General features: G+C 45.7%; 1 protein-coding gene across 22 annotated transcripts in view; it reads right to left on the reverse strand.

The window, feature by feature from the left end:
* The window catches only part of ATXN2 (ataxin 2), a 59946-nt gene extending 46587 nt beyond the window's left edge, over positions 1-13359 (reverse strand). For all 22 annotated transcript variants that reach the window (XM_060276347.2, XM_088670912.1, XM_060276345.2 and 19 more), the window contains exon 1: positions 12960-13359. In XM_060276347.2, coding sequence (XP_060132330.2) covers positions 12960-13288 — 329 coding nt within the window. In that variant the 5' untranslated portion in view covers positions 13289-13359. The remainder of the gene's footprint in view (positions 1-12959) is intronic.
* Between the last annotated feature and the right edge of the window lie 40 nt (positions 13360-13399).

Consider the following 13399-nt stretch of genomic DNA (forward strand, 5'->3'; position numbering starts at 1 on the left):
GTCCACTGTATTTCTGTGTAAACAGAGGAGCAACTAGGATCTTTACTCTCTGGTAAAAACCCCAGATACAAAAAGAACAAATCAAATACAGTGTAAAACAGTATTCTTTTATAAAAAGCCTCAAACTCATTTTGGAATCAGTTCTGATTATCATACTTTAAAGTGTTTGTGTAGTATTATGCAGAAGGTGGGGTCAAATCAATAATCTCATGCACAACCCCTTCTTTCACGGAGCTCTGAGGATCATCACCATTATGACAATTCTGCAAGGGTGAAAGATGGTGGGACATTATCTAGCTCAATACAGTGGTACCTCGGTTTATGAACTTAATCCATTCCGGAAGTCTGTTCTTAAACCAAAACCGTTCTTAAACTGAGGCACGCTTTCCCTAATGAGCCTCCCACCGCCGGTGCCCTTCCACCGTTCGGATTCCGTTCTTAAACCAAGGTAAAGTTCTCAAACCAAAGTTCTCAAACTCATTTCCAGTTTTGCGGAGTTTGTAAACCAAATTGTTCTTAAACTGGATTGTTCTTAAACCGAGGTACCACTGTATTGTATACACTGACTAGCAGCAGTTCTCCAGGATTTCAGGCAAGGGACATTCCCAGCTCTACCTTCCTCATGCAAAGCAGATGCTCTACCACTGAGCTAAAGACCTCCTTCCACAGATGACTTATCCACAGCTCTGCAAAATCTTGAGTGGGGATTTTTCCCATATCCAAACACCACATCAATCAACACACTACATCAGCCAAGACATACAAAGACCATGGTTTAGGATCCTGTCTTGTTCCAAATCTATGGTTTCCTAGTTCTAACCTAACATATTTGAGTGAGTAAAAAGCTTGTTCATATATTCGCTTATTAATTAGAAATTTTCCTAGTTTATCTTGGCTTATGGTTGTCTGAATGCAGCCAATGCCAAACATACAACTGAACAGAAAGCAAAAACTCTATAAACCACAGTTTTCCTCAAAATAGTCCTAGGCAAACGTTTCCATGACTGTCAATCATTACCTCCTTCCTTAAACTTGGTTTGCACATCCTATTGAGTTCAGCAGGCAGGTACAAAGTGCCTGGCTTATTATGTTCAAATAGGGACTGAAAAGAATACAGAACCAACATCAGATAAATATTAATATTATTGTTTATACCCCACCCATCTGGCTGGGCTTCCCCAGCCATTCTGGGTGGCTTCCAGCAAAACATAAAAAACAATAAAATGTCAGATATTAAAAACTTCCCTGAACCTTCAGATGTTTTCTAAAGCATATTTTGCAATGAAGCAGTTTGTTGGCCTGACCTGGTCCTTTGTTTAAGGGGTATCAATTCCTAAATAAGATTACAAAGACACTTGGATCTCCCCCACCCCATGATCAAGGGTTACTATAGCTGTTACCAATCATTACTCACGTATAAAGCTCCAAACTGTCTAGGACAGGCTTCCTCAACCTCGGCCCTCCAGATGTTTTGAGACTACACTTCCAATCATCCCTGACCACTGGTCCTGCTAGCTAGGGATCATGGGAGTTGTAGGCCAAAAACATCTGGAGGGCAGAGGTTGAGGAAGCCTGGTCCAGGAGTTCTGGTGGACTCCCTCATGCCACACAACTCTTCCTACCCAATGCATTAAACATCAGTGGCCCTGCAATGCATCTCATCAGTTTCAGAAGCACAATTAGCTGGGGCACAACGGGGGTTGTTTTCTATAGTAGTATCCATGTTGCAGAACTTCCTTCCTAGAGTGGTTTTGATTGGTTTCAGGTGAGCTTGTTAAAGCTTGAATTCTGTTTATATCCTGTTTTTATTGTATGAAAAGTATTTTAACTATCTTGATAGGTTTTTACCTTGATATTGTCATGTATTTTATTAACTTTTTGTAATCTGTGTTTCTTCTGTAAAAAGCAGAATGCCATTTGCCTCCTATCTATAATAAATAAATAAATGCAGTTGTCCCAGGTTTTTTTGTTTGTTTGGTGATTATGTTATCACTCATTACTGCTGCTGTGGTCAACTCTGTTTATTTTGTATATATTTTAGTACAACTGAATTGTTACAGACTGCAATTTTTGCAGTTCAGGACATTTCCCCTCAATGTTTACCACTGCCGCCCATACCGTATGTATATTTACATTTCAGCAGAGGATAAACTTCATGCGTATATTGAAATGAAATCCCATCTACAAAAATGTATGCTTTGGTAAATCCCGGTCTTTTAAGATGCCACAAGCTCCTTAATGATTTCTTGTTGTAAAAACATGACTACCCTTCTGCAATCGTTTTTTGGTCAAGTGTTCAGTTAAGTATTCTTCTAGAGTTAAGCATTCCTTAGATTACATTAACACAATTGCTTCTGTGTATGGAAAAGAGATTGTCCAGATTTTATCATAGGATAGAAGAAGACGAAGACGAATAAGTTTATTATTGATACCCTGCCCATCTGGCTGGGTTTCCCCAGCCATTCTGGGTGTATTCTGGGACCCCTGACCATTAGGTCCAGTCGTGACTGACTCTGGGGTTGCGCCGCTCATCTCACGTTATTGGCCGAGGGAGCCGGCGTACAGCTTCCAGGTCATGTGGTCAGCATGACAAAGCCGCTTCTGGTGAACCAGAGCAGCACACGGAAACGCTGTTTACCTTCCCGCTGTAGTGGTACCTATTTATCTACTTGCACTTTGACATGCTTTCAAACTGCTAGGTTGGCAGGAGCTGGGATCAAGCAACAGGAGCTCACCCTGTTGTGGGGATTCGAACCCCGCGACGGGGTGAGCACCTGTTGCTTGGTCCCAGCTCCTGCCAACCTAGAGCATATCGAAAAACCTAATAGAAACATCAAGCTTAAAAAACCTCCCAATATAGGACTGCCTTCAGATGTCTTCTAAAAGTTGTGTAATTCTTTCATCTCCTTGACATCTGAAGGGAGGGTGTTCCACAGGGAGGGCACCACTATGGAGAAGGCCCTCTTCCTGGTTCCCTGTAACTTCACTTCTCGCAGTGAGGAACCAGCAAAGACTGAGCAGAGACTAAGACAACTGGGAATTTGTCTAGCACGTATGTTCTTCCTGTTCCCTCCCAAAGAACTAAGGATTCAGATCTCTCTCTGCCCCTTTTTGCCTAGGGTAAATAAACCATACCCTTCAGTCTGCTCTGCCAACAAAACAAGTCTTTCTCTTCCACCCTCACTCATCACCATGTCCTCCCACCTTCAAGATCTGTGATACTAAAATAGTGAACAGCTGCACTTTCCACACTACTCAGAACAAACTCACTGGCTTCCCATGTCCCTTACTGGGGCAGTGGGGTGGGGGGATTCTACCACCTTGTAGGCAATAGCTCATTTGTACTCCGCAGGTATCAGTCTCAAGACGTTGCTGTAAAGATATTAATTAGCAACCGGCTGGGGCAGGAAGAGTTTCTCAAGGCCACGTCATCATTTCAAGAACAGCTAGAAAGAGCACATTTCCTTGTCATTCCAAAAGAGCAAGGCAACAATATCAAGCTTAGTTAATGATTGCAAGAAGAGAGACACCAACTTCATCTTTGATATCAAATATAGAGGATAATCACAGAATTGTGGAGTTGGAAGAAACTCAAAGCATCATCTAGCGCAGGCATCCCCAAACTGCGGCCTTCCAGATGTTTTGGCCTACAACTCTCATGATCCCTAGCTAACAGGACCAGTGGTTGGGGAAGATGGGAATTGTAGTCCAAAACATCTGGAGGGCCAAAGTTTGGGGATGCTTGATCTAGCGTAACCCCCTGCAATGCAAGAACCTCAACTAAAGCATCCAAGACAGATGGCCATCCAACCTCTGCTTTAAAAAAGGAGAGTCCACCACCTTTCGAGGGAGTCTGCTCCACTGTCAAAACAGATCTTACCCTCAGAAAGTGCTTCCTGGTGTTGAGTTGGACACTCCTTTCTTGTAACTTGAATCAATGGCTTTGGGTCCTAACCTCCAGAGCAGGAGAAAACAAGCTTGCTCCATCTTCCATGTGACAGCAGTGGGGGTAAGGTAAGCAAAAACAAACTACAACAATTATAATGTTGTTCACTGCTCCTGCTCAGGCTGCACAGAAAAATTCATTCCGATTGTGCAGATTAAATATAATTGATAGAATTCTACAGGATGAGGTATTTGTGTATGAAAACAGTCAAGGTCCAATGAGCCCCCAGGCATACACCTCCAGAAGGTGGAGATGTCAGCAGTGCCCAGGCATCTTCACTTGGTCTCAAGTGGCCAATAGACAGGTGCAAAACGAGCCTGGGGCCTGGCTAATTTCGAACACTTGTGCTTTGAATTATAAAATGTTGATAGGTCATAATGGCATCCCTTGCACTTAAAAGATCATACAATTCCATTCCAGCTTTCTTCTGTTTCTATGGTCAACTTTAAAGGGTGTTTCCCACACAGCAGTTCTGTTTCTCCAAAGTGACTATCTTCTGTGTGATCAGAAGCAAAACAGCTAGCTCTCCCCTGCTGCCCCATGTCCTGCAATCCATTTGTTTGCAACCACAAGAGAAAAGCAATCCATTTAAATGTGTGAAAGAGCTTCTTCACAGTTTGCTTAGCATATCAAAAGTCCTCATGGGAAGTAGGCAAAAAAAGAGGGATTCAGTAGCAAATGATACAACTGGATATCTCAATTTGTTCATGAGGTAGTCGCAAAAAACCCAACTGGCAACCAGTTAATTTCAATCACTGTGGCGCAGGTGTAGTTTTGCACATTCTCAGGCAGGAAACAAACATGGCACAGGTGTCACAGGTCCCTGCAGCAGCTCCTTTGCCGTCCATATCTCTTGGTCCTACACAAACCGTAAGACAGCACTTTGGGCCTGCAGCTCAACCTCCCCTGCTAAACACCCCTGTTTAGATGTACTGTTCATTTTGACTGTGATTCCTGCATTGCAGGGGGGTTGCCCTAGCCCTAGATTAAAGAATCATAGAGTTGGAAGAGACCACAAGGGCCATCCAGTCCAACCCCCTGCCAAACAGGAAACACCATCAAAGCATTCCTGACAGATGGCTGTTAAGTTTCCGCTTAAAGACCTCCAAAGAAGGAGACTCCACCACACTCCTTGGCAGCAAATTCCACTGCCGAACAGCTCTAACTGTCAGGAAGTTCTTCCTAATGTTTAGGTGGAATCTTCTTTCTTGTAGCTTGAATCCATTGCTCCGTGTCCGCTTCTCTGGAGCAGCAGAAAACAACCTTTCACCCTCTTCTATATGACATCCTTTTATATATTTGAACATGGCTATCATATCACCCCTTAACCTTCTCTTCTCCAGGCTAAACATACCCAGCACCCTAAGCCGTTCCTCATAAAGCATTGTTTCCAGGCCTTTGACCATTTTGGTTGCCCTCCTCTGGACACGTTCCAGCTTGTCAATATCCTTCTTGAACTGTGATGCCCAGAACTGGACACAGTATTCCAGGTGAGGTCTGACCAGAGTGGAATACAGTGGTACTATTACTTCCCTTGATCTAGATGCTATACTCCTATTGATGCAGCCCAGAATTGCATTGGCTTTTTTAGCTGCTGCATCACACTGTTGACTCATGTCAGGTTTGTGGTCTACCAAGACTCCTAGATCCTTTTCACATGTACTGTACTGCTCTCAAGCCAGGTGTCACCCATCGTGTATTTGTGCCTTTCATTTTTTATTTTTTATTGCCCAAGTGTAGTAGTTTACATTTCTCCCTGTTAAAATTCATCTTGTTTGCTTTGGCCCAGTTGTCTAATCTGTTAAGGTCATTTTGAAGTGTGATCCTGTCCTCTGGGGTATTAGCCACCCCTCCCAATTTGGTGTCATCTGCAAACTTGCTCAGGATGCCCTCAAGCCCATCATCCAAGTCATTGATAAAGATGTTGAATAAGACTGAACCCAAGACAGAACCCTGTGGCACCCCACTAGTCACTTCTCTTCAGGATGAGGAGGAGCCATTGATGAGCACCCTTTGGGTTCCGTCAGTCAGCCAGTTACGAATCCACTGAATGGATTATCATTGAGGGACGTGGGTGGCGTTGTGGGTTAAACCACAGAGCCTAGGGCTTGCCGACCAGAAGGTCGGCGGTTCAAATCCCTGCGATGGGGTGAGCTCCCATTGTTCAGTCCCAGCTCCTACCAACCTTGCAGTTTGAAAGCACGTAGATAAATAGGTACCGCTACAGTGGGAAGGTAAACGGCATTTCCGTGTGCTGCTCTGGTTCGCCAGAAGCGGCTTTGTCATGCTGGCCACATGACCTGGAAGGTGTACGCCGGTTCCCTCGGCCAATAATGTGAGATGAGCGCCACAACCCCAGAGTCGGTCACGACTGGACCTAATGGTCGGGGTCCCTTTACCTTTACCTTCCAAGTCTATGATTCTGGAACTGCTGCTGACTGCTAACACCTCCCCCCAAATCACTTCCTCTATCACAGCACATGGCCACATTCACAAACGCACAATCAAGCCTCTAAACAGCTCAGGTGCGCAAACAGCCCCAATCCAAAAGACACAATAGACCCTCATGAAGGTTATGCATTCAGAGAGAAAGTACATTTATTCAAATGATATTTGAAAGGATGGGGCAATTCCAGGTAACTGGACTCCTCCTCCCACCCCTGGGCTGGGCTCTTAGAATTTCAAACCAAACACACCTTTAGGTTGGTGTATTAAAAATTCATATAGACTACTAAAGAACCAATAGACACCAAGCTTCATAGTATATTGTTACTACGCATATGAGGGGAAGGAGCAAAGTGGGAGCAATTGGGCAGTGAACACTAGAACACTGCTTGGTCCTAATAAGCCACTGACCATCTCTTTTTGTTATTTGTGAACAAGGTATTTGGGAATGACCTTAGACCAGACATGTCCAAAGTCCATTTTGGGGCCTAATCCAGCCCACTGGTCGGTTTAATCCAGCCCCTGTGGCAGTTTATTTCCTGGGGTAAAATCCAAAAAACAACACCACCTCAACAACTTTGGTCGGCCCTCACAGCCCTTCACTTCAAATCTGGCCCTCTTTGAAAAACGTTTGGACACCACTGCTAGACCATACGCTCTGCTTGCCAAACGTTACAACTCAACGTAGGTTTGGGAAAGACCCCGTGTCTGAAATCGTGAGAGAGCTGTGGCCAATACTGAGCTAGATGGACCAATCATTTGACTCCGTTTAAGACAGCGTCTTATATTCCTATAGTTTGTTGCTGATTGTGATTTGTCAGAGATAAACCATGTTCCTAGTTCAGACATGGCAACAAACCAAGGCACATAGTTTGTTGTCCCCACCAGCCTAAGGAGAGAAGTAGAGCAGGAATGATGAAGCAGTATGCACTACTGCTCAGGACTACAATACCTCAAGGACTGCATCTCCCCACATGAACTGTCAAGGAGCCTGTGATCATCTGAGGCCCATCTTCATGTGCCTCCTCCATGAGGGGTCTGGAGGGCAATTTTCCACGGTGGTTCCTCACTTGTGGACTGCTCTCCCCAGGGAGGCACGCCTGACAACTTTATTACATATATTTAGGTGCCAGGCAAATGCATCCCTCTTCTCCCAGGCTTTTGGCTAATTAAAGAACATACGACCTTTTAAACTGGGGTGATGGTGGTACTTTTTGTGTTTGTAACTGTGTTGTGTATTAATGTGTTTTTATATTGTAAACCAGGCTGTGATCCTCAAATGAAAGGCATTAATAGAAATTTAATATAACAACCACCACCCCACCACCACAAATGCTTGGGTGTGTCTATAGCAGCTCTCGGGGTCCGTCTGCTAATATTAATATGAATATCCAAAATGATTAATAATGATACTGGGAAATCCTCTAATCCTCTACAATATTTTCTCCTTTTTGGCTAACAGGTTGAACACAGCAGGCATTCCTGTTCTCTGCCAAAAAAGCTGATGTACATACCTATTTCCTTCAGAATTTATCTCCACTGGATAAAAATGGAATATTCATTCACATTTTGAATACAAAAAAACTACTTCAAAACAGACAGCAGCAGGACATTTCACTTCAGCAGGATTCTATTGTACAATTAACTAGTATTGTAGCATAAAGAGTAATAAAAGGCATTCAATAACTTAAGACCAGTAGTCACTATTCTCAAACACTCTACGGTACATATTTAAAAGAAACATGGTATCAGGGGCATGCCAGAATTATCAGCATCCAGTAAGGTCTCCACACAGAGGTACAGAACACAAGCCCATTTTAGAAACCCAAATTAGATTCTAAACAGGTGCTTTAATCCTCAGTTCATGCAACATTTCCAACTGACTCATAAACAACTCTTTCAATCTGTAGATTTTGCTTTTCCACATCTGTCTGAAACAGATCACAACCACTGAAAATTCAAATTATTAAAAATAATTTCAGCAAACTAAAGAGGTAAGTAGGAGTGAAAGAAAAATGAGCTATTTCTGTTGAAACCTCACTTAATATTAGAATTAATAGCTATACAGGTACTCACACATATCACATTTCAAAAGGGGTGACCAGTGTTAGAAACTCAGATATGTAACCTAATAGCTAAATGGCACCTTAAACCTGGCCTATGCTCATCACAACAGAATGTCTAGACACATTTTAATGATTTTTTGTTATTATTCATTTCTCTTCTATACTGCTTTCTATTTTGAAGAAAAAAATCTCAAAGTGGTTTACAACACAGAAAATATCAAATAAAGCAATCTAGAATAAAACATAATTCAAAATATTTCAGATCCTTCCCTAAGTTACATTTTGCTTTCCCCATATTTATGTACCTACTTAATCTATATATTTGCCCCATAGAAGAAATACTCCAGGAAGCCAGTGTGATGATGTGGTTAGAGTGTTAGGCTAGGTGCTCCAACAGCGGCAAGAGTCTTGTTAGCACCAAGATGGAAGAATGAGGAAATCCCAACGAAAGAACAATGGTAAGAAAAACTGATGAGCTATGCGGAGTTGGCAAAGTTGACATATAAACTACGCGAGGAGGACAATTGTGACTTCAAAGAAGAATGGGAACTTTTTACAAACTATGGTATTTAAAAAGACAACAAAATCTGGACTCCTTGGCAGGTTTTGAATAAACATCCACAATTTATTAGTAGAACATATGATATATAAGGCAATGATATGTACAATTTTATAACATGCAGAAAACAATATGTACAAACTGAGGGAAGTCCTTAGAGGGTGGGAGAGGGAGGGATGGGGGGGAAGGGGGGAAATTGTAATTGGCTATGTATTGGCAATTTGTATTGTTTTAAAAAATCTTTTTCTTTAACACTAAAAAATAGTGTTAGACTAGAACCTGCAAGATCAGGGTTCAAATCCCCACTCAATCATGAAGCTCACTGGGTGACCTTGGAGTCAGTCACAGCCTCTGAACCTACATCACAGGGTCACTGTAGGGATTAACTGGGAAGGGGGAAAACCATGTACTCCTTGGAGAAAAAGGTGGGATATAAATGCAGTGAAGCAGCTCTTCTGTTTACCTGCTTAAGAAATCTGGAGGGTCAGTCGCCAACCTGGCATCTAGAGATCTCCATGTAGTCACAACTGGACCCACACCAGTCACAAAATGTGTCCAGGGGATTTCAAACACCAGTGGGTGACAAATCAAACAGGTCCTGCCTTATGCCCTTTCCAATAATATTCCTATTTACACCCCCCCCCGTCTCCCATCTAAGAAGTATAGCAAGTTCTGGAGGACTGCACTATTGATATCCACTAGGTGTAGTAATTTTTCACTCATACAGAAAAGAGAAATAGAGGCACTCTACATTTCAATGCTACATCTCGGTGAGTTTTGGATGTTATGCACCAACTGTACAAGATATGCTGATATGCTGGTTGTGTCAGTTTTATATAGTCTGCAAAAAGTTTATGTGACAAAATGCAGTCCTGGGTAACAGACACCCCCCATGCCCATGATCTAAAAGAGAATATTTATAAATGGTGCTTTGAACTCTCTAAAGCACTTGTCATTATCTCAGGAATACTTACAACCAATATAATCCTCCTCCTATTATAGACAGGGTGGAGTGAGAGAAAGAAAAAGAGAAATAAGTTTGCCAAAGGCCACCAGAAGCAACATTTGAACTGGGGACTTCCTGGTTCACAGTTCAGCCTTCTTGCTATTGATCTAAGTATCTAATGTACTTCTGCACAACTGAAGGCTCTGGCTTTCATGAATAGAGAAGCAAGTTTGTCAAAGAAACGTCCAAATTGCAAGAGGATAGAAAGAGGGGGAAGGGCATTACTGGTTTGTTGGTTTGATCTATGTTCTTGTTATCATGTATTTTGTGTTTTTATATTGTATTTTTATGTTGTGAACCACCCTGAGACCTATGGGTTAAGGGCGATATACAAATTTAATAAATAAATAAATTTAAATGAAAACCAAACCCATGGATTAGAACTCTCAGCACCTTAGGGTAAATAAAACATGCAAAAAGAAGTGGGGAAGCCAGTACTGTACTTTAAAGGGTATTAAACACAACTTGGCAACAACACAAATTCTGTTTATACATTGTTCCAGAGACAACACAGCAAGTTGCTTAGCCCGAAGTTATATTGCTTCCTGCAGGCACACGATTCAATATGACAAATGCACATTTCTGCCTATGCACCTTATATTGCATAATTTTAATACTGTAAGAAACACTAATGTTTTGTACCAGTTTGTATAAAAACTCCGCTGCTCTGAATATATTAGATCTAGTGTTGAAAATCGTAACAGAAAAATACTTATCACAGCTGGATGGGAAATCTAGTCCCACACATTCCTGAATCACTTTTCTCTTCCCTTTCCAAGAGGCCTGTTTTAAGAGAAGGACCCCCTGGTTTGGGCAATGAGGCTTGGCAGGATCATTTGGGGGGTGGAGCTGGGGGAGAACCTCAACTGCAATATAAAATGGTCACTCTCTGCACTCAAGGCTGCAGCAACGGGTAAGGCTGGCTGGCAGGGGCCTGCTTCACAGCAAACCGGGTGCCCTCTGCCCAGGCTGAGTTTCCTGCCTGTGAGTCTTGAAGGGCAGGCACCCCAATACACAAACACACTCTCACACATATCACAAGGGAACGGATCAACTCCAAAGGCCTAGACCCTGGAGTGACACTTACGACAGCAGCAACGTCCTTTCCAGGCCCGGCCAGCCTTTGCTGCAGCCTCGGCCTTGGGGAGGGGAGGGGAGGAGAGGCCTTCTACTGTCACAGCTCGCTGGTTGCAGCGCCCGTGTGTGCTCGCCTTCCCTGGCAATTCTTGCTCCCTCCCTCCCTTTGCAAAAAAATGCTTTCCCACAAAATCAGGAGGGGTCCTACTTGGATTGTCCTTCCCTAGTCTCCCCCACCACCCCACAGCAATGCCCAAAGCTTGGAAAGGTCTTCTGCCTCCCCTCTGGCAGTGTGAGCAGAAGATCCATCCCAGCTTGCTTCTCCTCCTTTACCCCCCTCTCCAAAATACTATTATGCGGTATTCTCTCTCAAGCCTCTGTCCAACATGGAGGCCAAGCTGCTTTTCCTGCCTCTGCCCGATGTCCTGCCCCTGTCACCCTCCATGAAAGGCATTATGACCCCCCTTCCCCGGGCAATGCCAGTTGCTGCGCCTGGGAACTCCCAACACACACACACAACATTGGGCCAGCTGAAGTGGGGAGGGGGAGGTCCCCCATTTCCTTTCCTGAGGGGATGTGGAACATGGAATCCCTTTTTCTCCTCCCACCCCTAAAACACAGTTTCTTCCAGGTCAAAGTCAGCCATTGAATGATTACATCCCCCCCCCCATTCTTAAGATTCCAGGTAACACCTCCCCCTCAATGCCATGCAAGGGAAAGTGATGCCACTCACAAAACCTTCTCACCCCCCCAAACTTCCAAAGCGGGCAACCTCCATTGCCCCCTCCCCTATGAGAAGTGCTCCCTTTAAATAATGCCACCCTTGCCTCTATCTTTATATGCCCCCCAAACCCTGTTATGCAATTATGCATTTTTTTATAGAGGAGAACTTGGGAGGAAAAGAGACACTCTTTAGCCATTATTTCTACAACGACTAGCGGTGGGGGGGGGGAGCTTCTCTTTATTTTCAGGCAACGCGTTCCCTTTACGTTTCACCTAGTCTCTCCGCAGCCCCAGCCCCTCTCTCCCCGAATGATCAGTCATAACATTTATTTGCCTTTGGTCCTTTACGGGAAGAAGGCAGGTTAATCAGAAAGGTATCAACGCCGCAATCACAACCATCCAGATAGGCCTCTCCGCGGCGCGCGCACACACAGAGACACACACACAAAAGGCGGCAATATTCCTCCTTCAGCCAGCCTCCTTACCAAATATTTGCACAGCATATGCCCCCATGGCTGTTACTGGGTCCGCACACTCCTCTCCCTCCTCAAGGAGAAACCAGCCAGCAAAGCGCCCAGCAGAGGAATCCCACCGCGTGACCCCTTTTTGTTTTTCCTTTTCTTACTCCGAAGCAAGCCTGCGTCCCGCTTCCCTCCCCAAAGCGAGCGGCCGCAGGATCGCAGCCCTTCCGAGGCCGCACGTCCGCCCGGCGCCTCCGAGGAAAGCGCTACTTATTACGATCGCTGTTAATTATGGGCTCATGTGCGGGCATTTATGCACGAGGCCCGGCGCCGAATCTATTGGGGATGAAGGGGAGGGGGAAGAGGCCTAAAGCGGAGGAAACCCCCCCCCCTACACACACACACACCCAAAAATAAATATTACCAGGGACCGGCTTGGTCCCGAGAGCGTCTTGCCTTCCTCTTGCCGCCCAAGGCCTTCCACCCGCCTACCCGCCGCGACCGGGCCTGGCCACCCTATTTCCCACCCTCCAGCGCCCAGGTAGCCGCGGAGGGCAGCGGGAAAGAGAAGCGCCGCGAGCCCGGCATGAAAGCAGGCGAGGCCCGCCCGTCAAACCCGCTAGGCCTGGCGCAGGGGGAGGACCCCCCCCCCCGTCCCTCTCGCCCCTCGACTCACCTGCCCAGATTCTGCCTGCCTCCGCCGCTTCCTCCAGCCGGGATCCCGCTCGGGCCGGGGCCTGCTCCGCCGCTGCTATTCCCACCTCCGCTACCGAGGGGCTTGCGGCTGCTGCTGCTGCTGCCGGCCGACTGGGCCGGCCCCTGGGGCGGTGGCGGCAGCGGCGGCGCCGCCGGCTGGCTCGTCGTCGTGATCGTCGTCGTGGTGGTGGCCGTCGTCTGCTGAAGCGGCTGCAGAGGAGGCGGCGGCGGCGCTCCCACGGCTGCTGCTGTTACGGCGGCAGCGGCGGCGGCGGCGGGCGAAGGCTGAGGCGATGGCTTGAGGGACATGGCTGAGCCGAGGGAGGCAGGCGAAAGGAGGTGGAGGGGGAGGGACGGGCGGAGCGCGCGCACGCTCGTCCGTGCTCGCTGCGGAGGCTCCTTCCGCCCCTCACGACGGCG

The sequence above is a fragment of the Zootoca vivipara genome, chromosome 6, assembly GCF_965207765.1.
Source record: "Zootoca vivipara chromosome 6, rZooViv2.hap1.1, whole genome shotgun sequence".
NCBI lineage: Eukaryota > Metazoa > Chordata > Lepidosauria > Squamata > Lacertidae > Zootoca > Zootoca vivipara.